At 49.8% G+C, this 23,320-nt stretch overlaps 1 protein-coding gene and 1 long non-coding RNA gene across 2 annotated transcripts; both read left to right on the forward strand.

Annotated features, from left to right (window-relative positions):
- The first annotated feature begins 926 nt into the window (after positions 1-926).
- On the forward strand, positions 927-8,685 carry LOC115490841 (uncharacterized). The gene is made up of 3 exons (XR_012052152.1): positions 927-1,428; positions 3,137-3,246; positions 8,229-8,685. It is a non-coding gene; the product is annotated as an uncharacterized lncRNA (long non-coding RNA).
- A 4,497-nt stretch (positions 8,686-13,182) lies between these two features.
- On the forward strand, positions 13,183-22,469 carry LOC140680748 (uncharacterized). The gene is made up of 7 exons (XM_072919235.1): positions 13,183-13,273; positions 13,457-13,888; positions 16,177-16,227; positions 18,436-18,514; positions 18,660-18,734; positions 21,904-22,036; positions 22,301-22,469. Exons 1-5 carry the CDS (start codon positions 13,183-13,185, stop codon positions 18,712-18,714), a joined length of 708 nt encoding a protein of 235 aa, XP_072775336.1. The 3' UTR covers positions 18,715-18,734; positions 21,904-22,036; positions 22,301-22,469.
- Positions 22,470-23,320: the final 851 nt, after the last annotated feature.

Raw genomic sequence — 23,320 nt, forward strand, 5'->3', positions numbered from 1 at the left:
CCGCCATACGGAGCTTTACCCGGCGATGGCCCATGTTCCTGCCATGGCGGCTGAGGTGGTGTGGGCTTCCCTCACGGCAACCTCAGAATAAACCTCCCGCAAACCCCTAAAATCGCCGCGTGGGACTCCCAGCGATTACCATCAACGACTAATTGGAGTTCGCAGAGACCCGCTGGTCTCAGGAGAGCGCTGAGGTGCGTGTCCCGGGCCGTGTTGCAGAGGTCCCCTCAGAGACGACACAACCCCACAGGGAGGTTCCCGCTGAGGGGGCGCAGGGCGCTGCTGAAGAAAAAAAATGTCTCTTTTCCCTAAGGCAGCTGCCACCAGATGTCGGTAGAATAGTGGCTACAGGGAGTGGAGCTCCCTGGAGAGCCACCCGGGAGGGACAGGACCCGCCTGGCCCAGGGGACAGGGGCTGGAAGAGGAGCGGGCCCCCAAGGACAGGCCTGTTGATAATCACAGATTCACAAGATGCCAGACCGGTTTGAATTGGAAGAACTTTAAATCTCATCTCATTCCACCCCCTGCCATGAGCAGGGACACCTTCCACTGTCTCAGGATGCTCCAAATCCCGTCCAGCCTGGCCTTGGACACTTCCAGGGATCCAGGGGCAGCCACAGCTGCTCTGGGAATTCCATTCCAGGGCCTCACCACCCTCAGCCAAGAGCTGACAACCCCAGACTGTTCTAAGTTTGTTCCTCTTACCCTACTGCAATGTTAACAATTTACTTAATGGCAATCCTTCTCTTTTTGGTAAAACCTCAGCCCTTGGAATCAGGTGGAAACATGAGAATTATGTTTTCCTGTTTTGTTTTGTTTACTGGAGTGTATTTTATGCTCTGCTGGCTGCAGAAAAAGGCTTAGAATGGAGAAATGAATCATAAACTCAGATAAAAGCAAAAAGAACCTCAATTTTAGTAACACTTTCTTTTAATAAAATCTATTTTTAATTTTATGATTTCATTTCACAATTTTGTAGGTGATCTTTCGATTTGGGGCCAAAAGGGGTAGAGAAGAGGTTGTCATTTGTCCTTTAACTTCAGGGCTTGCAAGTGCTTTATTCTGATCTGATTTATGATAAGGATTATAATGTTACAAGTCCGTGACAAACCCGATGTCTCGGGACTTGTTTGCTCCGTGTTGTTGTTAAACATCCTGGAATGAAATCCTTTTTGCCTGCAGCTGGCAGAGCCGCAGAGAGGACTGGTTACAACCTTTGCACTGAGCATCAGCTGAGCAGAGCTGATCAATAGCTGGGGGCAAGGTTCCCTCCCTCGAGCAGGGGGAAGTGGATCTGTGAGTGACCCATCCGTGGGAAGATTCAAACGCTTTGGGTTTTGTTTTCTCCTGCAGCCCTCCTTCAGCTTGGCGATGGGTGGAGAGAGGAGCTGCAAGAACAGACAGCGCCAGGGAGGAAGCCCTTGGAAGGTACCTATGGGAGGCAGAAGCAGGAATTCCGTGGAGATGTCGTGCTGTCGGTGTGAATTCCCAAACCCACCCGGCCCCCGCGGTGCTGCTGCCTGGTTCTGGCAGTGCCACACCGAGTCGTGGGCTCTGGATGCTCCTCGCGTGGGCAGCGCTGGTTGGGGGGCCCGGACAAAGCCCCCTCTTCCCGCTGGTTCCTGCTTGCTGGAATGGCTCCCGGGGATGTTCTGGTTTTTCTGACAAAGATGCTTTGTCAGGGACGGCTGAAACTTTGCCCCTTCAGCATTCTCCCTTCCAGTCCCTCACCTATCCCACTTCCTCCGCTCCCAGCACTTCCCAGCCGTGTGGCACTGCTGGGTGTGGAAGCCCTCTGTGCCTCACGATCCCCAGAGCACGAGAAAGGACTGTGGCAGGGAAAAAAAATAACCCGGGGCCCCAGTTGGAGGTGAAGGCTGGATATTCTCTTCTATTATCACCAGCATCTGCCCTTTCTGAGCGAGGAGCCCTCCCCCAGCTCTCACCGGCGGCCGTGCTCGGCTTTGTTTCCCTGACACGCTGCGCTGGCTGCACAGTCCCATTCTCCCCTTTTCCTCCCTCCACTCCCAAAGCCTGCGTGGCTGTTCCAAGAGGGGAGCTGGAAGCATCGTGGAGCAGGAGAGCTGACAATCAGGGCCGGGAGACAACGCTGCTGCCGTGCACAATACCCCCCCAATTAGCCATTCATCTCTTCTGCCTCTGAAACGGGGAGCACAGCCCTTGTGCCGGGAGATAAAACAAGAACGGCTTCAATAGCACTGATTTAAATTAGGTCAGGCTGGCTTTTGTGTGGCAGGGACCACACAATAGCTGTCACACGACAGTGGAGGGGAGCAGCATAAAGGAAAAGAGGCCAAGCAAGTGGCACAGATGCTGGGAGTTGGTGGGTGCGTGGGGATAGTGGAGGGACAGGCACTCATCCAGCACGAGATGCTGGGGCATAAAAGGGGTGCCATGGTCAGCAGGGGACAGGGAAGTCACACACTGCCTGGGCAGAAACAAGCTCTGCCACACCACAGCCATGTGCCCCTGGGAATCTTTAACCATCACTGGGTAGGAGACAAAGGGGTGACAAGTTTTGGACCCCTCAGGACAAGAAGGATATTGAGGGGTGGAGTGTGTCCAGGGAAGGGAACAGAGTTGGGGAAGGGTCTGGAGCACCAGGAGCAGCTGAGGGAGCTGAGAGGGCTCAGCCTGGAGTAAAGGAGGCTCAGGGAGACCTTCCCGATTTTTGGAGTGTCCTGTGCAGGGCCTGGACTGATGATCCTTGGGGGACCCTTCCAACTCATGATTCCGTGACCTGAGTCACGGAATCCCTAACCCTAACCCTAACCCTAACCCTAACCCTAACCCTAACCCTAACCCTAACCCTAACCCTAACCCAATCCTCAGCATTGCCAAATTCATTTCCCCTCATAAGTTCCCCAAAAGTCCATACCTGGCCTGAACACCTGGTGTGCTGTGAAATCCTACACTGGCTTCTTTACAGATAGGTGTGTTTGGGGAAATACCAGCAACTCCCTCAAAATGACCTCAGCTCAGGCTCTCAAAGCCATCTGAGTGTCTGCCTTCAGAGAGAGGTCCTGGGGAGGGTTTTCCAGGAGGATGTGAGCACTGGAACCTCATCCCAGTTCTCCCCCCAGTTTCATTAATATCCTTATTGCTGTTTTTACAGTGGCAATGCAGATGTTCATGTTTATCTGGCCATGGGAGGACACGAGAGCTATCAGCAAGAGCCTGAACTTTTCAGCAAGCTGTTGTCACGGTCTAAATGAATTTATCCAGGTAAATCCATATGCAAAGGAAGGTAAGATAAGTTTAAAATAAGAGTCCACCCCTTCAAGTCTCCCAGGAGTAAATGAATGGTCTTTTGTGCCCCAGGTTGGACTTTTACAGGTGCCACTTTGCTATAGTTGGGCCAAAAACTAGTGGGGGAAATTGTGGGTGGGGAAAAGTGGAAAGATGTAATCAGGCGCTTAATTCAGTCTTTTTGGAAGGACAGCTTGATATTCCTTTGCAGTTGCAAGAAAAAGCTACAAACAAAAAACAATACTTAAGAAAAATGTTCATTGTATTATAAAGTCATAATTTGCATGCTAAAATTGCAAGTGTTATCATTTCTACTACTGATAGTAAAAAAAAGTAGGTGAGCCAAAGCACTGAGTGTGCCAGCCAGTGCCAAAAGGAGGAAACTAGGTTAAGCTGAAATATCAGTTGTTCCTATTCCCCTTCATTTGTTTGTTCACACATGAATAATTTTTTTTTTTTTTTTTTAATACAAGACAGCTTAGAGCTACCCTGGGCCATCAGCTACAGTGGCCTACATAATTCCCAGGCTGATTTAAACACACAGGCAGTGGAATATTTGGTGGCCACCAGCTGATATTGGAAAGACAGGCACTAAAAATAAGTTGTCCTTTCTAACAGTAAATGTAATTAAGCACTGAAATAGTGCCTGTTGTAGGGAGGTGGCCCTGAAGGCATGGAGCCAAAACGAGACATGTTGTTAAAAGGTATGTTCCCTTCAGCAGATGGTCAGAGCTCTGGTACATGAAGCACCCAGTGAAATTATCCACCCAGTTCCTGTAGGAAGCCCGTCTGGAGCAACCATAATAGCCCTAATTTCTCTCAAAATACAAATATATGGTTGCTAGTTTTCACTGCTTTGCAGCTATACTATTTGGTGTAAATTTAGCTGTTTAGTTGTGAGAACACAACAAAAACAGCAACAGCCCACTTTGGTTTGCATTATGATTTACTTTCTAAAGCCCACACTGCAGCAGAGACTGAAGGTGCTCAGGTACCAAAAGCAGTTTAACTGTGGTAGCACAAAAATGTGTTGTCTCTCAGGGGAAGGTTAAGTGGAATATTAGGAAAAAGTTCTTCCCCCAGAGGGTGGTGGGCACTGCCCAGTCTGCCCAGGGAATGGTAACAGCCCCAGGGCTGCCAGAGCTCCAGGGGCATTTGGACAACACTCTCTGTCTCTGCACCTGGGGTGATCCAGAAGCAGAAGAGGCAGGAGTCCAGCTCTTGTTGACATCTTAGGGGGGTGATCATTGTGGGTTCCAAACAAGAAGACATAAAAGTTATATCTGATCATGTTATTAGTGCAGACATCCATATATAAAGATAAATCAGAATGATACAATTATGTGGATATAGGTAGAGATCGTTATTCTCCAGCAAATGGCATCATCTGGGATGCTCCTGAGTTTTGACTGTGTATTTCTGAGATGGCCTCTATAACCTGAAATACTCATTGGAGTCCTTCAGCTCTCCAACAACCCAAAATCCACTACAGAAAATAATATGTTCTGCAGAAGATTGGTTCATTCCCTGAATATTTATTTGCTGGTTTGGGCTGGGGTATTTTTCTATTCTTATTACTACTATTATTTGTTTTGTTTATTTCTTCTCCTTTTATCAGCTCCAGCTGAGACAAGGGAGGGTGGGAGGAGGGTTTTGTTCCTCTGGAGATAACAGGAGGCTGTGCCTGTGCAGCCATGGTGACAAGATCCAGGGCGCTTTCTGGCTTCTAAGCAATTTGCTCCCCACCCCTGGCTCCCAAGAAAAAGTGGGGCAGAGATAGAAAGGAGCTTTTGTTTCTCAAGTGCTTCAGCTGTTACTTCTAATTAAGGGAAGAGCTCCAGTGCCTTCCCACTCCCCAGCTGAAGGAGGATGGAGCTGGGGCAAAAGGAGAGCCAAGAGGCTGTGGCAGCTCTCCTCTTTCCAGCTGCAGCCTGGCTGGGTGACCTGTGCCATGCCAGTGCCTCAGATTCCCTGGCTGCAGGGGGGAAGAAATGAGAGAGCCCGAGCCCAGCACGAGGCCAGGTGGAAACGACCACCCTGCTGTTCAAGGTGTTATTATCGGTTTAGTGCAATATGTTCCCAGCTTCCCAGACATGCTGACTAGCAGCAAATTGCTCTTTCCTTCTCCAGCTTTCCCCGATGCCATCCCCTTCTCTCTGAGATGCCAACCCCTGCCCTGAGGTCTAACAGCATTTCTCCAACCTCCCTCCCCAATGTGCCTGTTTTTAACCCCTGCTGGTATCACCTGGATGTGCTGTAGGAGCCAGGAGAAGTGTCAACAGCCAGGGATTGGGCAGGTGGCCTTGGCACAGCCAGGTGGGACAAGGAGAGTGGCATGGGCAGAGAGCAGGGCTGTGGCAGCTGTGAGCCACACAGGCCCTGCCCAGCTCTGCAACAGGGAACACAGACTGTTCCACAGCACTGCACAAACATGGGAAGGACTGCCAAGAGGAAGAGAGGGTGGAGATGTAGAGAGAAAAAAAATAATGTATTGAATAGGAACACTCAGGAATCCAACAGCCCACAGACTCAAGGTCCAAGCCCTGGCTCTGCTCTGGAAGTTGCCCACCAAGGACTGAAGGAGCCCTCCAGGTCACGGCTGCTCCCCTGTGCCTCTGCACCCCCTGAACTCTGTTGGATCTCTTCAGCCTGGGATCTCACAGGGAGAAGTTTAGGGCTTCACTCGGAAACAGATGGTCTCCCTCTTGGGCCCCATCTGCCAGGCAACACTGGAGCAGTTGGTCTCTGCAGTGCTGAGCAGAATCTTGTTTACTTTCCCCTCCCATCCCTAAGGTGATCACAGGGCAACCCAGGCCTTCTGTTTCAGCCCAGATTTCCAGGAACGGCCAGGAACTCCGAGGTGCAGGAGAGTAACCCAGGAGCAAGAGAGGGCAGGTGACATCAGCCAGCCCTGATCTCTGTCACTGTTCAGCGATGGAGAGATGGAGCAGCACCTGGCAGCTGCCCCTTTTTCCTCCATCAGGACACAAAGAGTCTCCATCCATCAGGGATGCCGAGAGGTGTCTTCTGACAGCATTAAGCACACACAAAACCAGCAGGTGAGTCCAGCTCTGCTTGAGCAGCACCAGCCAAGATTGCTGCAACATGCCTGATAAAAGAACTTTACTTCTTCTCTGGGTTGTGCTGCTGCAAGTCTGTGTCAAGGACTCAAGGATATCATCCATCCATGCATGGATGGATCATCCATGGATCATCTGAAAACATCAGCCCATGTTTTCCAGAGACCTCGGCCGCAGCAGCCAGAGAGCGAGGTCCTGCTCTCTCAGGTTGCCAGGTTAGGCAGTCAGGGCTCTAATGGTGCTCGCTGAGCCGAGGGCACGGAGCAGGGCTTTATCCCTCCCCCGAGGGCTCCCATCCGCGGAGGCTCCGGCCGGGATGCTGCCGGTGGCAGCTCCGCACTAATCAGCCCCCAGGCGGGAAGTGGAAACTTTCTGCTTGCAGCCACTTAGTTTCATTAGGAGCATCACGAGAGAAAACAGGGCCTCAGGTGGGGCAGGGAGAGGCAGGAGGTGGGGAGAGGGGTTTGCAGCCTGTTTGTCCTGGCACTTGGCATGGCAGCTTCAGCTGGAGAGGAAAGAGGGGCAGAGACAGCCTGGAGCTGGGGCCTGTCACCCACACTGGTCAGAGCTCGGAGGTCGTGCAGCTGGGTGAAGTGATTGTTGCAGGATATATTATTCCTATCACTGCAAAGAATTTCCCCCCATGTCTAGCCTAGATCTTCCTTGTTCAACACAAACATGGTACTGCTCAGAGGTGGAATATTAAGGGCTGGAGTCGCTGCCTAATCATGTATTGATTCAGTGGAGCTGAGCTCAATGAAAAGAGTCTGCCCAGCCTTGCTCCATCCCCCTCGTGCCCCAGGAGAATGTTTTGTGTGAGACTAAATGCCTCTGTAAGTGCCTCTCAGCTCCCAGCTCATTGAGAGCTGTTCTGCACAGACACATTGGAGCAGGGAGGGTGAGGGATCCTGGAATCACATTTCCTTTTGGCAAGAGGGATTTTATCTGCCTCAGTCTTCCTGGGCAGTGTGCATGGTGGGGCTGTCAGTTCTTCTGAGCAGGACTAAGAGCCCTGTCAGGCAGGAATTCTGCCACCATCAACAGCACTCTACCCCTTGCCTCGCATTTCACTCATGTCCTCACCCAAGAGCAGAAATGAACTCAACTGCTCACCCTAAGTCTGATTTCCCTGCTTACATTTTTTGCAACACATTCAGGAATTGGACTTGATGATCCACGTGGGAATCTCAGGATATTCTACATTCTATGCACCCTGATGGCTTTGGGAGAGATCTGTGACAGGGATAGAGCTGGCAGGATAAGTAAGATAGGAAAAAGTGACCAGAAGAACAGAGCTCAGATTCCTGAAATCTCATTCATGAAAAGGTATTGCCCCTTGTTCCTGGTTTGTGCCTCGTTTGTGAACACAGGTGTTCTATTACTCCCACGTGGATGAGCAGTTGTTTTCATGTGAGCTCTTGTCCATCTTCCAGTTAAAGGGTTTGTTTGTTAGCCTTGGAGATTTCAGCAGCAATAATCCTGTTTGGAGACACCCACGCTGTTCTGCAGGAGCTCTGCCCTGGGATGGAGAGGAGCTGGGTCAGGGAATGCAGCAGCCAGGAGATGGAGCAGCTTGGCTCCTCAGCATGGAGCAGGAGCAGGCTCGGAAGAGAAAGGCCAGGCCCTTACAGGGCTCTTGTCCCTGATGGAACAGATGTGGCAGCTGCTTTGTGTCACAACCGCTGCGTGTTTGCGGAGCGGCCAAAGGACTCCCCGGGCTGTGCCTTGGGCTGGCACATGGGGCCTTTCATTTTCCTCAAGGGCTCTCGAGGAAGAGCTCATTGTACCTGCTTGGAATTAATTCTGCCAGTCCCCAGCCTGCTCATGGACTCCCCGTGCTGGAGTTCAAGACATGCCTTTCATTCTTTTTTTCTTTAGTCTGGGACAATTGATATCCTGGGATGAAGCTGCATCGACAGCCAGGACCTGATCCTAGTGAACGCCACACAGACCTGACTTGGAGCCTCCAGGAATTGGATTTTCCAGGCTTCCTTGCAACAGCAGCTTGCTGACAGACTTGTCCCATTCCCTGGTTGCACAGCCCTCGTTCCCCCAAGGCCAAGGATCCACCTTTGTGCTCCATCAGCTGGAAGTGCTGCTCTGTTTGGGCATACCTCAGAACTGCTGGCACAACAGAGATGTTTTGGTTCTGGCTGAGCACTCGGCATCTGAGCTCTCATGTGGTTGGAGCCCATTTTTTTGCAAGAATGAAAACAGTGGATTAATGAGCTGCTTGTGGCTAATGTGCAGGGTTTCTCAGAACTGGTGCTATTAGAGCCCAGCGTCATGTAGGAGGTAAATGGCAGCACACGGTGAATAAAGCAGTGATATAATAGGTTTAAGTAGTCCATTTCCCTTTGGAGTGTTACTGATAACAGGCCCAAATGCATACAAGACCATTCCCTTAATGAATAAGACTGCTCTCTAGCAGAGCACACGCTGCAGCGCCTCACAAGGGGTTTATTTTCCATCATTTTCATCCAAAACAAGGCTTGGGTGTTCGAGTTGGAGTGGGGTGCAGGGAGGACTATAAACATGGTCTGACCACTCCACAGGAGACACGTCTTTATCCCAGTGTGCTGGCCCTGGATGTAACCAGAGGAAGATACTCAGGACAGGTCACAAGGCTGTATAAAGAATAAGGCTTCTCCCAACTGCAGTTTTGTAGCTTCCAGCAATCTGTGGGTTCTGCTTGGATGTTGCATCCAAACTATTACGTTTAATCATCACTGATAGACCAAACCTCCCTAATCTTGTCTAAAACCTTTTGAACCTATTTATATTTTCAGGCTACAAGATATCCTGTGGCAAATGAGCACCAAGATTTAATTATGTGCTGTGTGAAAAAGCAATTCTTTTTGTTTGTTTTAAACTGGCCTGGTAATTTCACTGGGGCACTGATTCCTCCTGTTGTGAGAAACAGCATCTAAAATACCTGAGGGAAGTAGAATCCCAGATTTTATTGGAAGGGCATGTGATTATGACTTCTATGTGTTAAAAGCACTTCTGAAAATGGAGCATAGGTTCTACTTTTAATGCTTGTGGAAATATTGCCTCCAGTGCTCTTGTTTGCTCTTCAGCTTGTTTTTATTTATTTAATTTTTTTCCCTTAACCGCTTTTTACAAGCTACCCTAGTCCCTGACAGATCCAGCTCTCAAGCTCCTTGTTTATTCTGTTTGCATGGACTTTATATTTTACAATATTCTCCTTGTAAGTGCTGCAGCAGCGGAGTGTCTCTTGTGGGAGCTGTGAGCACAAACCCCACCAAGGACAGGCACATGCCTTGAAGCGACCTCTTCCTCCTCATTATGTTTGTGATGGTCTCGATGTCAGCAGTTCAAGCACAGGCACACGGGGTTCAATACAGCACCGAGATAAAGGCAGGAGACACATCCCCACTCCCCCGAGGCGTGAGCGACTCTGCCGCTCCTTGATTGTGCCTTTGGCAGACACCTCATTAAAAGTGGGTTATTCCACACAAACATCCCCTTGTCCTTTGGCAGGCGTAATCTGAGCGTGGAGGGAGAGCTCAGCCCCACACCAGCGTGTCTGAGTCTGTCCAGACCTCGACTCTAACGAGCTGCTGTTCATTTGTAGCCTTCTCTGCCCTTTCTGGAGTTGTACTTTCGTGGTGCATCCTTCACTTACACTGTCTCACAGGCAGTTTTGATCGTGCCTCCAGCTACTAGAATGAAAATTAACATTACCCAAACCAAACCCAGGATGCTCTTCTTGCAAATCCTTTGGTCTTAGTCCAAATAACGTTTCTCCTCAGTCGGATACACCTCCTGCATGAGACATTCTGATGTATGACTAAGTTAACAGGTAGAGGAACCAGACTGAATCTTTCCCTTCCCATCACGTAAATGGTTTAGTGGAAGTTGTCTCTGCCTGTATCACTCTGCAGGGATGGAACTGGGTGATCTTAAAGGTCCCTTCCAACCCAAACTATTCTGTGATCCTCTGTCCTGCAGCCTCCTCCTGCTGTGCTCAAAGCTGTGGCTCTGAGTACTCTCTGCACTGCAGAGAGCTCTGCAGAGACTGCCTGTGCCTCAGTTTCCCTTTGCACTGGAAGGTCTGTAGGTAGATTCGGCAGCAGTGAGTTAACAGTTGGACTCAGTGATATCAGAGGTGTGGTTCCCTGCTCTGTGTGTGACCAGGCGGGGATTACACCAGGGCTGTGCGGTGCTGGGAGCGAGATGCCTGCAGGTAGCAGGGAGGGAGTGTGGAGGGAGGTGAGAGGAGCTGCTGTGCCCGCAGCCTGGCACGCCTGCGTGTGGGCAGAGCTCCAGCTGCATGTGCAGGGTAAGGGGTTTGGGGGAGGGAGAGCAGACTGGTCTGCGTGGGAGCTCTGTGCCAGCCTGCAAGGGATGCAGGTAGGCTGGATCCGGGCATGCAGCGGTGGGAAGCTTCCACCGAGGCCTCTGTGATTATAAGAGACTTTTATCACACCTCAGGAAAGGGGTCTCAAACGTGTCCTCCAGCTGCTCTGTGCAGAGCTCTCTGCTCTGGAGCTGCTGTTCAGTTTGTGATGTGGTTTGCTTGGAGGGGTGCGTGGGCTGGGATGGGCGTGCAGCCGGGATGGGCTGAGCCAAAGGCAGCTCACGGCTCAGGGAGCCGAGCACACACTGCAGGGCTCTGCCCGAGCCTCTCCGCCAGCGACATCACCGAATTCCACACGGGGGCTTTCAATTTTGGGTGTTTCTCCGCACACCTTTGCTCCTGTCTTCTGTCCGGCTGGCGTCAGGCCCTTGGGACCGAACTGCGGCTCTCCCTCACTTGTTGAGGAGCATCGGCAGGAGAGGCAGCGGTTCCCTTGGAAACCTCTGGATGCCCAGCAACAAGTCTCTGACAGCTGCCGTGTGACCAGGGGCATTAATCAGAAATGTTGTATGAATCAGGTCAGATGGGGTCAAAGTCCAGCACGCTCCCCCTCCACTCCACTGCTAATTACTGTGCCGCGAGGGCTGCTCCGAGTATGGGGTGGAAAACAACTCAAAATAATGAAATCAAACAGTGGCCTTTCTTGTCGTGGATTCTAAGTTCATCCCAGACTTTCGCCATGAAAAAAAATCTGTCCGATCCCCTCTTCCACTGAAACAAATCTGGAATGCAAATGAGTGAGTCTCCCAAGGTGGAAAAGCCAGGGAGAATGAATGTGCCATGGACACAGAGAGTTCCCAGCTCTCTACTCAAAATAAGCCAACTATTTCAAATGAATCTTTTGAGTAAGTAGATCAGGCTTGAGACAGTTTGGGCTGGGCAGGTACAGCTTGTGTTCATCGCTTGGATCCCTTTGAAAATCATATTTCTGAAGCCTCAACTGAATTTGCTGGTGAGCATCACCAGTTAGAATGCAGGGAAAGGACTCGAACCCAAAGTCCTGCCCAACAGCCCTAAAAGAAGAGGCTGCAGCTCTCAGGAGAACAGGCAGTGCCTGTGCACATCTCATCCCTTGTGAATTGCTGCAAAATGGCTGTTCTTTGTCGATACAGAGGCCTGGAGCCCCTCTGCTCTGGAGCCAGGCTGGGAGAATTGGGAGCATTCCCTTACTCTGGGTTTCCTTTCTAGTATCTTCTAAGGGAATTAGTTATCTGAGGACTTGAACACTCCTCAGCATTTTCCATAAGATGCTGTTTACAGCTTCAGCTCTCATTCTTATCATATTTCCCCCAAATTTCTGTTTTGCCTGGACCAAGTGAGAGCAGTGGTTGCCATATTTGTCTCCTGAATGAAAATCTCTTGCAGACGCACGTCCAAGGTCAGGCACCAGCAAGGCTGTAACGCCTTCTCTTACCCCAACACCAATCTACATTCTTTGTGCAGTGACTAATTCATGGCAAAGTCCTGCCAGGCTCGTGCCCTGCTGCAGGGTTTGAGCCTCCCAGGCTGTTCACTGATTTGTGTCACACACAGGTACATTCTGCCCCAAACCAGCTTTTATCTCAGGCAAAACAACGCTGTTGCTGTTGCTGTGGCTGGGCAGGGCCTGGGCTGGCATAAGCCAGGCAAAGGATTTGGCCTGTGATCCATGGTAGTGGGGGAAAACAAACAAACAAATAAACAAAAGAGTTGGAAACAGAGCACCTGGCTTTATTGTAATCACTCTGTAATTTGAATAGCATCCAGTGCCACTTGAAAACGGGCTCCTTCATGTCATCTGCTCTTACTTACGGGTCTTAAGAGCCCCTACTTATCCACAGGGATCCATTTGTAGCAGAAATTACCCCAGTCAGACCTGAAGGTGCATCTCAAGTATTGCCCCAAGATCTCAAGTATTAGCCAGACCAAGCCTTCAACGCTGGACCATTTTGATTTCTATATAATTAATGTTGCCAGCAATTTTTATTTTTCCTTTGATATCATGTGGTAACACATCCCATGCACAGGATATACCAGAAGACAAAGCTTTACTCAACAGGCTGACCATCTAGGGTAACTTAGGGCAGCCTGGAAAAATTGGTGTCTACAAGCTGTGTGCTTTCCATCCTAGAGGTGCAACTCAAACCCATCCCTGCTGACATCCCCCAGTCAAACCCAGGAACACGAGTGTTTCTGGAGGTGAGGGTTAGGAAGTAAATTTGTTCTCAGTGCTGAATGCTGTGCTCTTGGCACACTTGAGGGAACAAGTTGTCTGACCTCCTTGCTCTGGAAACAGGAGAGGTCCAAAGGGATTCCAGGTACTCAGATCTGGGCTGTCTTTCAGTTCGGTGGTTTGGGAAGAAATGGAGGGCTGGGGTTTGTGCCAGCCCCAAAAACAGGATGACAAGGGCTGAAGATTGGCTTGTCGGTTGGAGTGCGAGCCCCCAGGCTGTGGGACACTGCGGCAGGATGGACAGGACAGGCTGGCGGCGTTTGGTCCTGGGGAATCCGGGGCGAGCGACCCGCACAAAGCAAAGCTCCGTGCCCCCGCTGGAGCCCGGTGTGCTCTCCCTGCGGGCTGTCCCGGCTGTCCCCTCCAGGCAGAGCTCGGGGCGCGCTCCGCCGGCGCTGCCCCGTTTCCAGGGCTCGCTGCTCCCCGGCCGGACCTGTTGCCGTGCGGCCCCGCTGCCGGTGAGACTCCTGGACCGGAGGCGGGCGGTCCCATGATGTAATGCTGCCGCAGCTGCCCGGAGCGGCCGCTGCCGTTGGCCGAGGCGCGGAGTCCCCGCCCGGCCGCTCCGCCCGCCGCCCCCCCGGCGGGCCATAAAAGCCCCGGGGCAGAGGCAGGGCAGCTTCCCCGGCCCCTCCGCCGCTCGGGTGGCCCAGGCACAGGTGAGGCTCCTCGGCCACCTGCGGAACCGGTCCCGCCTCTGCCCGGCGGCTGCGGGGAGCGCTCGGGGGAAGGGGCGCCGCTCTCCCCCGGGCCTGGGGGCAGCCGCGGCGAGACGGGCACAGCCCGACCGGATCCCGGCGGCGGGGCCGCGGATCAGCACCACGGACAGCGCCCGGCACCGGGAACGGCAGCGCGCACCGGCGGGCGCGGGCAGGACTCTCCCGGGACATCACCGCCCACCCAGAGCCACCGAGGCGGCGCTGGATGTTCGCCGGGGCCGCGGTGAGTCCAGCCCGGAGGGGTCTCGGCAGGAGAGCGGAAAGGGGAGCGGTACAGCCCGGTCACCTGCCCGCAGGTACCCGGTGCTGGGTAGGGATGCCCGGGTCGCGTCCCCATCCAGCCCTGCCCGACACGGACACACAGGGGCCGGGCACCGTGCTACTGCCCCGGGCACCGCGACACTGCCCCGGGCACAGCACCACTGCCCCGGGCACCGCGCCACTGCCCCGGGCACCGCACCACTGCCCCGGGCACCGCACCACTGCCCCGGGCACAGCACCACTGCCCCGGGCACCGCACCACTGCCCCGGGCACAGCACCACTGCCCCGGGCACCGCACCACTGCCCCGGGCACCGCACCACTGCCCCGGGCACCGCGCCACTGCCCCGGGCACCGCGCCACTGCCCCGGGCACCGTGCCACTGCCCTGAGCACCGTGCCACTGCCCCGGGCACCGCACCACTGCCCCGGGCACCGCACCACTGCCCATGACCGTGCCACTGCCCCGGGTACAGCCCCACTGCCCCGGGTACAGCCCCACTGCCCCGGGCACCGTGCCACTGCCCCGGGCACCGTGCCACTGCCCCGGGCACAGCACCACTGCCCCGGGCACAGCACCACTGCCCCGGGCACCGCACTCGGGAGGGACGCGGGGTCTGGATGAGGTGGGAAGGGACGTTGGGATGGATGCGTTTCTCAAACATCCCTCCCAGCCTCAGGTAAGACACACTCACAGCCTCGGGTAGGGCAGGGAATGAAAACATTTTGGAAGCGCGGAATGATTACGTGAATCCAAATGTAACCTGCACTTCCCATCTACTCAACATCAAAGCTTTATGCTGGAAAACACAGCGCTCTTGTTTTGAAGATGTGGCTGACTGGTAGTTCGTGTGTAAAGTTGCTGTTAAAATTCCCTAGTTGTAGGAGAAACAAGACATTTCACCCAGATACTGTTGGGAGATGATGCTTCATGGACAGTTATTTGAAATTATTTTTCCTCCATGGCTGATTCTATCTGACTACTCAAAATCTGCCTTGCAGTAGTGGCACACTTTGGGTCCATTGACAGATTGTGTTATCTTGAAGTGCTCGATGGCTAAATCACAGTGGATTTTTTCCCAAAATGCTCCCTCCTCAGAGGAAAAAAAATGAGCATGATCAAATTAAGTGGTTGTTTTTTTTTTTTTGTTTTAATTTTGACAAAATTTAAGTATTTTTAAAAATAAAGTATTTATTTATATAAAAAACCAAAGTATTTATCTCTGGCTCAAGCTGAAATAAAGCATTTTTTTTTCTCTTTAGATTATTAAACCAAGGATCTAAAAGAGAAAATAAAAAAGATAAAATGTTCAAGTGTTCGAGCACTTTGGAAATTAAGCATCTCACAGAGCTATTGCCAGCTGAAGGGATTTGCTGCATTTGTTTTATCCCCATTTTTTGAAGCTGGGATATTCCCTGAATGAATCCCAATTCATTGGAAATTCTCCCCCAGCTGTGCTAAATGTGTGTTTAAACACTTTGCTGAACAGAGGCTCAAGGTGATTTAATCCAGGCTCAGCCTGGCCACATCTCCTCTCTTTGCACTTGTATTTTTCCTGAGTGATGTCGGCCACTGAGAGGAAAAGGAAACAAGCTGTTCTCCATTTTAAGGAAACTCCTATTTTTTACTTCAGAATTAAATATTTTGGGGGAAAAAAAAGAAGAAAAACACTCAAAAAGAAAGTTATTTCCTTTCAGGCCTTGAATATCCACCCAGCCTTTAGACATATTTTATAGACATGGAACAAAGTAAGGGTGGTAATGTTTCCCTATGGAACTAGAGTGGAGAGATATCTTTGTTATCTCTCTATAAATCTTCTAACATCTCCCATCAGTTCTGTGTGCACACAGTGACTCTGATTTGTCCTGAATGCAACAACTGCTGAGGTTCATCTGGGCAGTGCCTTCTTTCTGCCAACACCAACATCAGGCTTTTCTCCTTGAGGTTCAGCTGGAAAATAAGGGGAAAATTCCCATATTCTTCACCTCCCACCTCAAAAAGCCTTGCAGAAGAAGCCAGAAAATTATATTGCACCAAATATCTATTCCTGCTTTTATGGGTTTATCTCCACATTCTGGGAAATTACCACAATCAGATTTCATATTTAATATAAAAATAGTAGGGCAGATGATATCATATCCTCAAAGCTAACTAAATTTTGTATTGTGAAGTCTTGCTTAATCAAAGTTTCATTTCCATTTGTTCAGGGCATATTTTGTCACTTTTATTTTTTACTGACAATTTTCTGTAGATCTCATAGATGGATCCAACCCAGAGGTCTCTGAAGAACAGGGGACTCAGGGTAAGGTCTGAACTTAATTCAATTTAATTCCTGACCCTTTAAATATTCTTCAAAATGAGTAAACAGGAAATGAATCTGGCAGGAGGGTCCCACATCACCTGCTGGAAGGAAATATTTGAAATTTAGCTAGAAATAAACACCATACAAACATCCAGATATTTGTTGTTTAAAATTCAATAGAAATAAAGCCTGTTAAAGGCAGGATCCTTCTTGCCCTCTCCCCCTCCCAGCACACAGACAATGTTCCAGGCTCCTGGCTCTGTGTGCCTTGCACAAATATTTGTCTGTGTGTCGCTGCCACTCCGCTGCAATCGTGGCATCTGGTAGTAGCTGGGAGACTGGGAGGTGCTTGGGAATCTCAGCAGGAAAAAGAGAGTGGATTTCAGACACAAGATCTACGACAGCTTTTGAGCCTGGATAAACAGGATGAGGTTGTTGTGCTTTTGGCAGGGATTTGTTCTGCCCCAGACACCTGCAGGGGTTCCCCTCCAGCCTCTCTCAAACGCTGCACTGGGGACACAGCACCTGCCCCACTGCACCCACCCCAGTCCTGCAGCCTCCAGGCCCAGTTCAGGGCCAGAGTGAGAGATCAGGGAAGTCTGAGCAAAGGATTTGGTTTTTCTGCTCACCCAAATCATAGAATGACAGAATGGTTTGGGTTGGAGGGGACCTCAAAGCTCCTTGGGATGTGGAAATTGTGTTCTGTGTGTGTTCAGCGCTTAAAGATTCCGACTCTGGGACTCTGGCTCAGGGGTTTAGGAAGGGCAAAGAAAAGATCTTCCATGGCACACACAGTCTGTGGCTCTGCAGGTGAACAAGCCAGCAAACTCTGTGTGTCCTCGAGAACAGAACTTTGCCTTTTGATTTATTTTAATTTGGAGACTCAGAATTTTTCATAAACCTACAGTAACTTACACAATGTCAGGCTTCTCTTCAGGAGAATACAAATGCACAAACTTCAGCACTGAACTCCCTCAGAAATCAAACTAAAGTCAAGCACTTGGCTGTGCTGAGGATTAAAGGATGTTTCCATAAAGTTATGCAAAAATCTCTTTATCCTGTGTTACTTAAAGCTGTACATTCATCCCAAGTCATGTTCAGAAACACAACTCCCTCCTCTGTGATTTTCCAAGCATTTTAGTGTTTTCAGGTGCCCAGCATGACATATTCCAATTAATCCTGATTTCAGGGACTTCTAAGCACCTGCCTCTTGCAATCGGTCCCTTCCAGAGTGTCTCAAACACAAATATAAGGTGTCCAAAATTGCTAATTTCTTTTGAAAATCCAGAACCATGATGAACAGTCTACCTACAAGAGTCCAGCCCAGGTGAAAATTGCATGGATTCAAGCCCCCCAAAATCAGAGGCAATAGACAATACCTCCTCCTGTGGGATGACAATGCACCCTGCCATTAGAGCAAAGTTTCTCTTAGAAAGGAGAAAATTGCACCATTCCCAGTGAGAACAAGTGCAAATCTTTTCAGTTCAGCTCACAAAATTATTAATGTTGTGGTCTGTAATTCTGGCTAATCAAATATTCCATTGCTCTGTGTTGCCAGTCGAATGTTCATGGAGAAATCAATGCCACAAAGAGATTGAAAACTTATCCTGAATTCCTTCCCTCAGACAAGGAGTCCCCATCTGGAGGGCAAAGGCTCCAGCAAAGGGCAGTGCTTTGCAGGCTCAGCCCTTGCTGGGATCAGGAGCAATGGAAATTCCTCAGGAGCAAGGAGAGCAAAGGCCAGTTCAGACAAACCCTTTCCCAAGTGGGAAAGAGCTGGGAATGTTTAAAGAGTTTTCAGTTGCTCCAATGGGTTGTTTAGATCCGCTCAGAGAGAATCTGTACCCTGAAAGCAGAGGGGACAGGGGGGACAGGAGGACACGGCTGAATCCAGACCCCACCAGGATCAGGGAGCAGCAGCAGAGCTGTGCCCTTGCACAGTGCCTGGCTCTGGTGACAGGGACACTCCTGGGACAGGACAGGACTGACTCCCACCCTGCCTCAGCTGGGAAAAGGTGGCAGCAGCTCTGGTTTGACCAGCTCCTCCTCAGCCCTGCCCGAGGCACAGCAAGAGATGAGGAACAAACTGAGAAAAGGCAATGGTTTGACTGATTTTTGCAATCCTAATCTGAAACCTGAAGTAATTCCTAAATAAGGCACCTCAAATCCCTTGTTTATAAAGATAGACCTTGTGATCCCCATTTCCAGGGTACCAGAAAACCAAGTTCAGTGATATCTGTAAAGCTCTGGTGATCCGCGAGCAAATGGAACCAGAGAACAGAAAAAGGTGATTATCCTGTCAGGTTTGGCCTGGGAGGAAGATTATCCATCTATCTTGCCAGACCTATTTATCGTCTGTTTTTCCCCTGGCTTAGCTTTTATCACCTTTCTAATCCTCCCCATCTAATTCAGACAACATTTTATCTCAGCAGTTCTCACCCAGTGCTGACGAAGGTGGGCTTGGAGCTCTGGGCAGGTTTTACGTGACCTCAGGAGGGGCTGCACAGGTGGGTGAAACATTAATTACCAGCTAATGAGTTCACAACTTTCAAAAATAAATAAGCTGGTATATTTTTCTAGAAGAGCAGTGTTATATCTTTCTGCTGGTCTGTCAATGAGAGAATGGGTTTGGAAGAACTCCTTTTCCAGAATTTTTAAAGAATGGACTCATTCCATGTAACACACTACTCTAAATGTGTTTGTGTACCTCTACCTGTTGTACAATGTGTATTTAAGTGGATGTGATGTATGAAATTGGTTTCTGGTATGGGAAGTACTGGGATGCATCATTTGAATCAAGCAGGACTCAAAGATAAATTTGAGGCAGATGATTTTCTTTGAGTATCACTCATGGTTTGAACCCACTCAGAGAAAACAATGAAATTCCAGGGCTCCCAGTCCCTCACAGGATTCAAGACCCAAATCCCAGTGAGATGGAGGTTTCTCTGGATACCACAGCCCTTGGTCTCTTCCCTTTCCATCCCAAATCAACGGGCACTTTCCCCACCTTGTTGCTGGTGAATGCATTAGGGGCTAAACTTTATCATGTCTGCAGCGGTTCCTGGAATAGCTGCAAGCTGAGCACTCGGCTAGGGACAGCTGGGAGGATGGGAGAGATGATTACCTTCAGACAGTCTCTGTGGAGCATCCCAGGGTTCCTACAGGCACAGCCTAATGCAGGATTTAGGATGCTGAACAGACTCCCATTACAGGGCCAGCCATCTCCACACTTCCACACGGAGCGAGCTCCTCGTTAACATGCACACCAGTGGCTCCAGAACACAGCAGCCCAGTTGGGGCTCATTAAGGGCAAAATCATTCCAAAGGACATTGTTTCAGAAAGGAAAGAATTTAATTTCTCTCAGGGCTGGGGTTGAGTTGCAAAGAGCCTGGGGATTTTGCTCAGGGTTGTGTTGGAAGCTGTCTTGGAGTTTGGAGCTTGGCTGTGCCAGAGGTGGGGTTACCTCTGGGGTGGGGTTACCTTGAGAGGAACCCACAGCATCTACCCCAGAAGGATCCTGGCTCACCTCAGGGGCACGTTACAATAAATCTTTGTTAAAAAGGTGACTTAAAGGCCTGTGTGTCCTCTGGGAATCAGCAGCTGAGGTGGGGATTGCTCAGGCACCAGCCACAGGGTCCACTGCTGCTGGAGGATCTGTGTGCCTGGTTCTGCTCTGTCCTCCCCCAGACCTGCAAAGCTTCTGTGACCAGGAGGGGAGGTTGTGATGAGGAAATCTCAGTCCACTTTTATCAGCAGGTATTAAAAACCACTAAGAATTATCACTAATAGATACAAATGAGTCACTGCACAGCTGAAGTGTCCACTTTCTCCTGTTTACCATGGAACAATCCACTAGAACACACAAAACATCCAATGCTTTAGTAATACACTGCAAATAAACAAATAAACATCTAATTATCAGGTCTGAGAGGGGAAGGACTAAAAAGCAGCAAGGATGAAGCCATTTGTCATCTCAGTTTGATTTCCTGTACGGAGTCCTGCACAAAGTGTGCTGGTAGCTCTCCTCTCCCACGTGTGCCACTGCTCCTCGGAATAACTCTGATGCCTGTTCCTTCAAAGCTCAGCTCTATTTTAAAAATCTACTCACTCTGAAAGGGCTGCCTTTAAAAAAACCAAAAAATTGTACAGGAAAAAGGACAAAATTGCTTCTCAACAAAGGGGCTTATCAACAGCCTGTCAATAATGTGCCAAAGGCCAGAACCTGCCTTTCAAAGAGGCTCTGAAGCCTCGACGTGTACTTTGAGAGCAATTAAGGGATGTAAGCAACATGATTATTATCTCATGGGTGACATTTTCATCGGCTCTTTGGGAAAAATGAGAGATGGGCTTGAGATGGCTGTGATCAATGTTCATCCCAGTCCTGCAGAAATGGCAGAAAAACATGTGGTAGACGGGCCTGGAAATCAAAATGCACAAGGAAAGAACGGGTGGGAGGAAGAGGTGCTGGAGGATTTTAAATCATAGAAGCTGGAAGAATTGTTACATGAGAAGGAGAGAACCTGAGAAATGTGAGTGGGAACCTGTGACTTCCTTTTCCCATCTCAGTCCCTGTGCCTTCCACCTCTTCACTTATCAGGGTACAGCTCCATCCTGAGCCTGAGGAAAGAGGAACAGAACATTCCCAGGGACTGAGGTGATGCCTCAGGGCTGACAGGGTAGTTTGTAGGAGAAGCAGGTGTGTTATGGTCACTCTGCTCATTCTCCAGAGTTATTGCACAGAGCCATTGAGTTTGGGTCATTGAGTCCAACCATTCCACCTTTCCTTTCCTTTCCTTTCCTTTCCTTTCCTTTCCTTTCCTTTCCTTTCCTTTCCTTTCCTTTCCTTTCCTTTCCTTTCCTTTCCTTTCCTTTCCTTTCCTTTCCTTTCCTTTCCTTTCCTTTCCTTTCCTTTCCTTTCCTTTCCTTTCCTTTCCTTTCCTTTCCTTTCCTTTCCTTTCCTTTCCTTTCCTTTCCTTTCCTTTCCTTTCCTTTCCTTTCCTTTCCTTTCCTTTCCTTTCTTTCCTTTCCTTTCCTTTCCTTTCCTTTCCTTTCCTTTCCTTTCCTTTCCTTTCCTTTCCTTTCCTTTCCTTTCCTTTCCTTTCCTTTCCTTTCCTTTCCTTTCCTTTCCTTTCCTTTCCTTTCCTTTCCTTTCCTTTCCTTTCCTTTCCTTTCCTTTCCCCCATACCCAGCTGCTTTGGAGCTAGGCAAAAATGTTTCATGGAAAACACATCTGCAAAAGCACATTTGGCTGCAATATTTCCCCAGTTTTGCTGAATTTCTTGTTTAGGAAAACAAACTTAATTGCAGCAGAACAAAATGTTGCTTAATTTGCTATAAAAACCTCCTTCCTACATTTCATTTTATGAAAAAAATTAGAAATGTTAATGTTGAGTGAAAGAAATGGTTTTTGAAATGTTTGGAAATCTCCCTTGTCCCAAAAGATCCTGTTATATTCCCAGCTCCTCTCTGCATGTATCAGCACAGAGGAGCACATATCCAAATTTCTGTGTACATCCCCACAAATGTGCACTCACATCCTGGGCAAACAATCCCAGGCAGTCCTGACAGGCATAAGCTGCTCTGCATTCTCCAGGAGTGCCTTTTGAAGAGGATCTTAATAATAAAAATAATGTTATGTTACTAGTTAAACACTGGGAATAATTCCTCCATCACAGGCAAACTGTGCTGGAGCCAGGAATGAGCCCACACGTTCCCTGGGAGGAATCCCCAGGGTCCCAGCAGGATGCATTAACAGCACTTCTCTCCAGTGAGCCGTGATGGGAAGAGCACAGAGCAAAAAAAAAAAAGGTAAAGTGGTTAAAAACAACTTGTATTTTTAGAGCCCAGTCTCCCACAGAAATCTTCCGAGATGCTGAGCTCTTCACTTCTGATTTGCAAGGAATAATAGTTTGGAAGCCCAGCTGAGACTCCTGGGCTGTAAATTTTCTATAATGTTTTTCTCCAGCCCCATTTGCTGTCCTGCTAATTAATCCAGGTAATGGCTTGGTTGGTTTTTTTTGGTTTTTTTTTCCCCTTCAGCAGCAGTTTTCCTTTTTGTTAACACGAACAGAGAACCGAAGAACCGATCTCTCCAAGGATCCCGGCTGGCAGCAGTATCACCATCTGACTGAAGAGAACTCAGCCACACGCATAATCCTCGGGAAAATTCATCTCCACCCTCCCGCAGACCCCGGTGAGAGCCCTTGAAGTGGTAATTAAAGTCTATTGAGTGGCGACTGCACCTGTTTAGAGAGGAGAGTGCGGGGAAGAGGTGCACAAAGGGAGATGAGCAGCAGAGAGAGGAGCTGCTGGAGGTGGGCAGGAAGAGAAGTGGAAAGAAGGGAGGAGGGAAAAGGTGTTTGTTGAAGTCGATCCAATCTGCTGTGCATTTCCATCCTGCCCTAGATTTGCTCACAGCCACTGATAGAAGCTCTGGGGGGTTTCCCCACCAGCTCAGCCCCAGCCTTGCTGCTCCCGTGGTGGAAATCTGCAGTTCCACTCTGTGCTCGAGGGTCACAGCAGCCACCAGCTCCTCGGGCTGGCCCTGGGACGTGCCAGCTCTTGTCCCTCTGTCCCAGGAGAGAGCAGGTCCCTGTGACAGCCTCAGCACCCCACAAAGTTTGCGGGTGGTTGTGGGTTCTGGCAGAGTCCAGGCAGGAACAGAGGGAGATGCAAGGGACTGAGCGGGGCAATGCCTGTTCCAGTAAAGGCGCTGGGTTTGTCCACATCCAGGGCTTCCAGGTGTTCTGACCCAGTGTCACTCAGACGTCCCCACGGTCTGTAGGAGAGGCCATGCAAAATATATTTATTCATAAATTTTATTCATGGGTTTTTAGGAGGGCCAGAGACCAGTGCTGCAGAGTGATCTAGGTGCAGGCTCCAGGGAAATTTTCGTTCTGAGACCCATGGCTTGATCACAGAATTCCTGGCTCCTTCTGTAGTGTGACCTTGGATGGCAGCAAACAGGGTCCCAGGCTATTTGCCTTACAGATGGGGCTCTAAAACTTAAGTCAGAGAGCCCTGCAAAAGCTTTTTATTGTAGGAGTAAATAACCACCCCTTACACTCTATATAGGCACTACTGATACCCTTG

Source organism: Taeniopygia guttata, chromosome 28 (genome assembly GCF_048771995.1).
Source record: "Taeniopygia guttata chromosome 28, bTaeGut7.mat, whole genome shotgun sequence".
Taxonomy (NCBI): Eukaryota; Metazoa; Chordata; class Aves; order Passeriformes; family Estrildidae; genus Taeniopygia; species Taeniopygia guttata.

What these genes read in the sequence shown, in the direction of transcription:
- LOC140680748 (XM_072919235.1), top strand. Translation starts at nt 13,183, where the DNA reads ATGGACAGGACAGGCTGGCGGCGTTTGGTCCTGGGGAATCCGGGGCGA. An exon ending in TGAAGAACAGGGGACTCAGG is followed by an intron (nt 16,228 to 18,435) that starts GTAAGGTCTGAA and finishes CCCCATTTCCAG; the next exon opens with GGTACCAGAAAACCAAGTTC. An exon ending in GAACCAGAGAACAGAAAAAG is followed by an intron (nt 18,515 to 18,659) that starts GTGATTATCCTG and finishes TTATCTCAGCAG; the next exon opens with TTCTCACCCAGTGCTGACGA.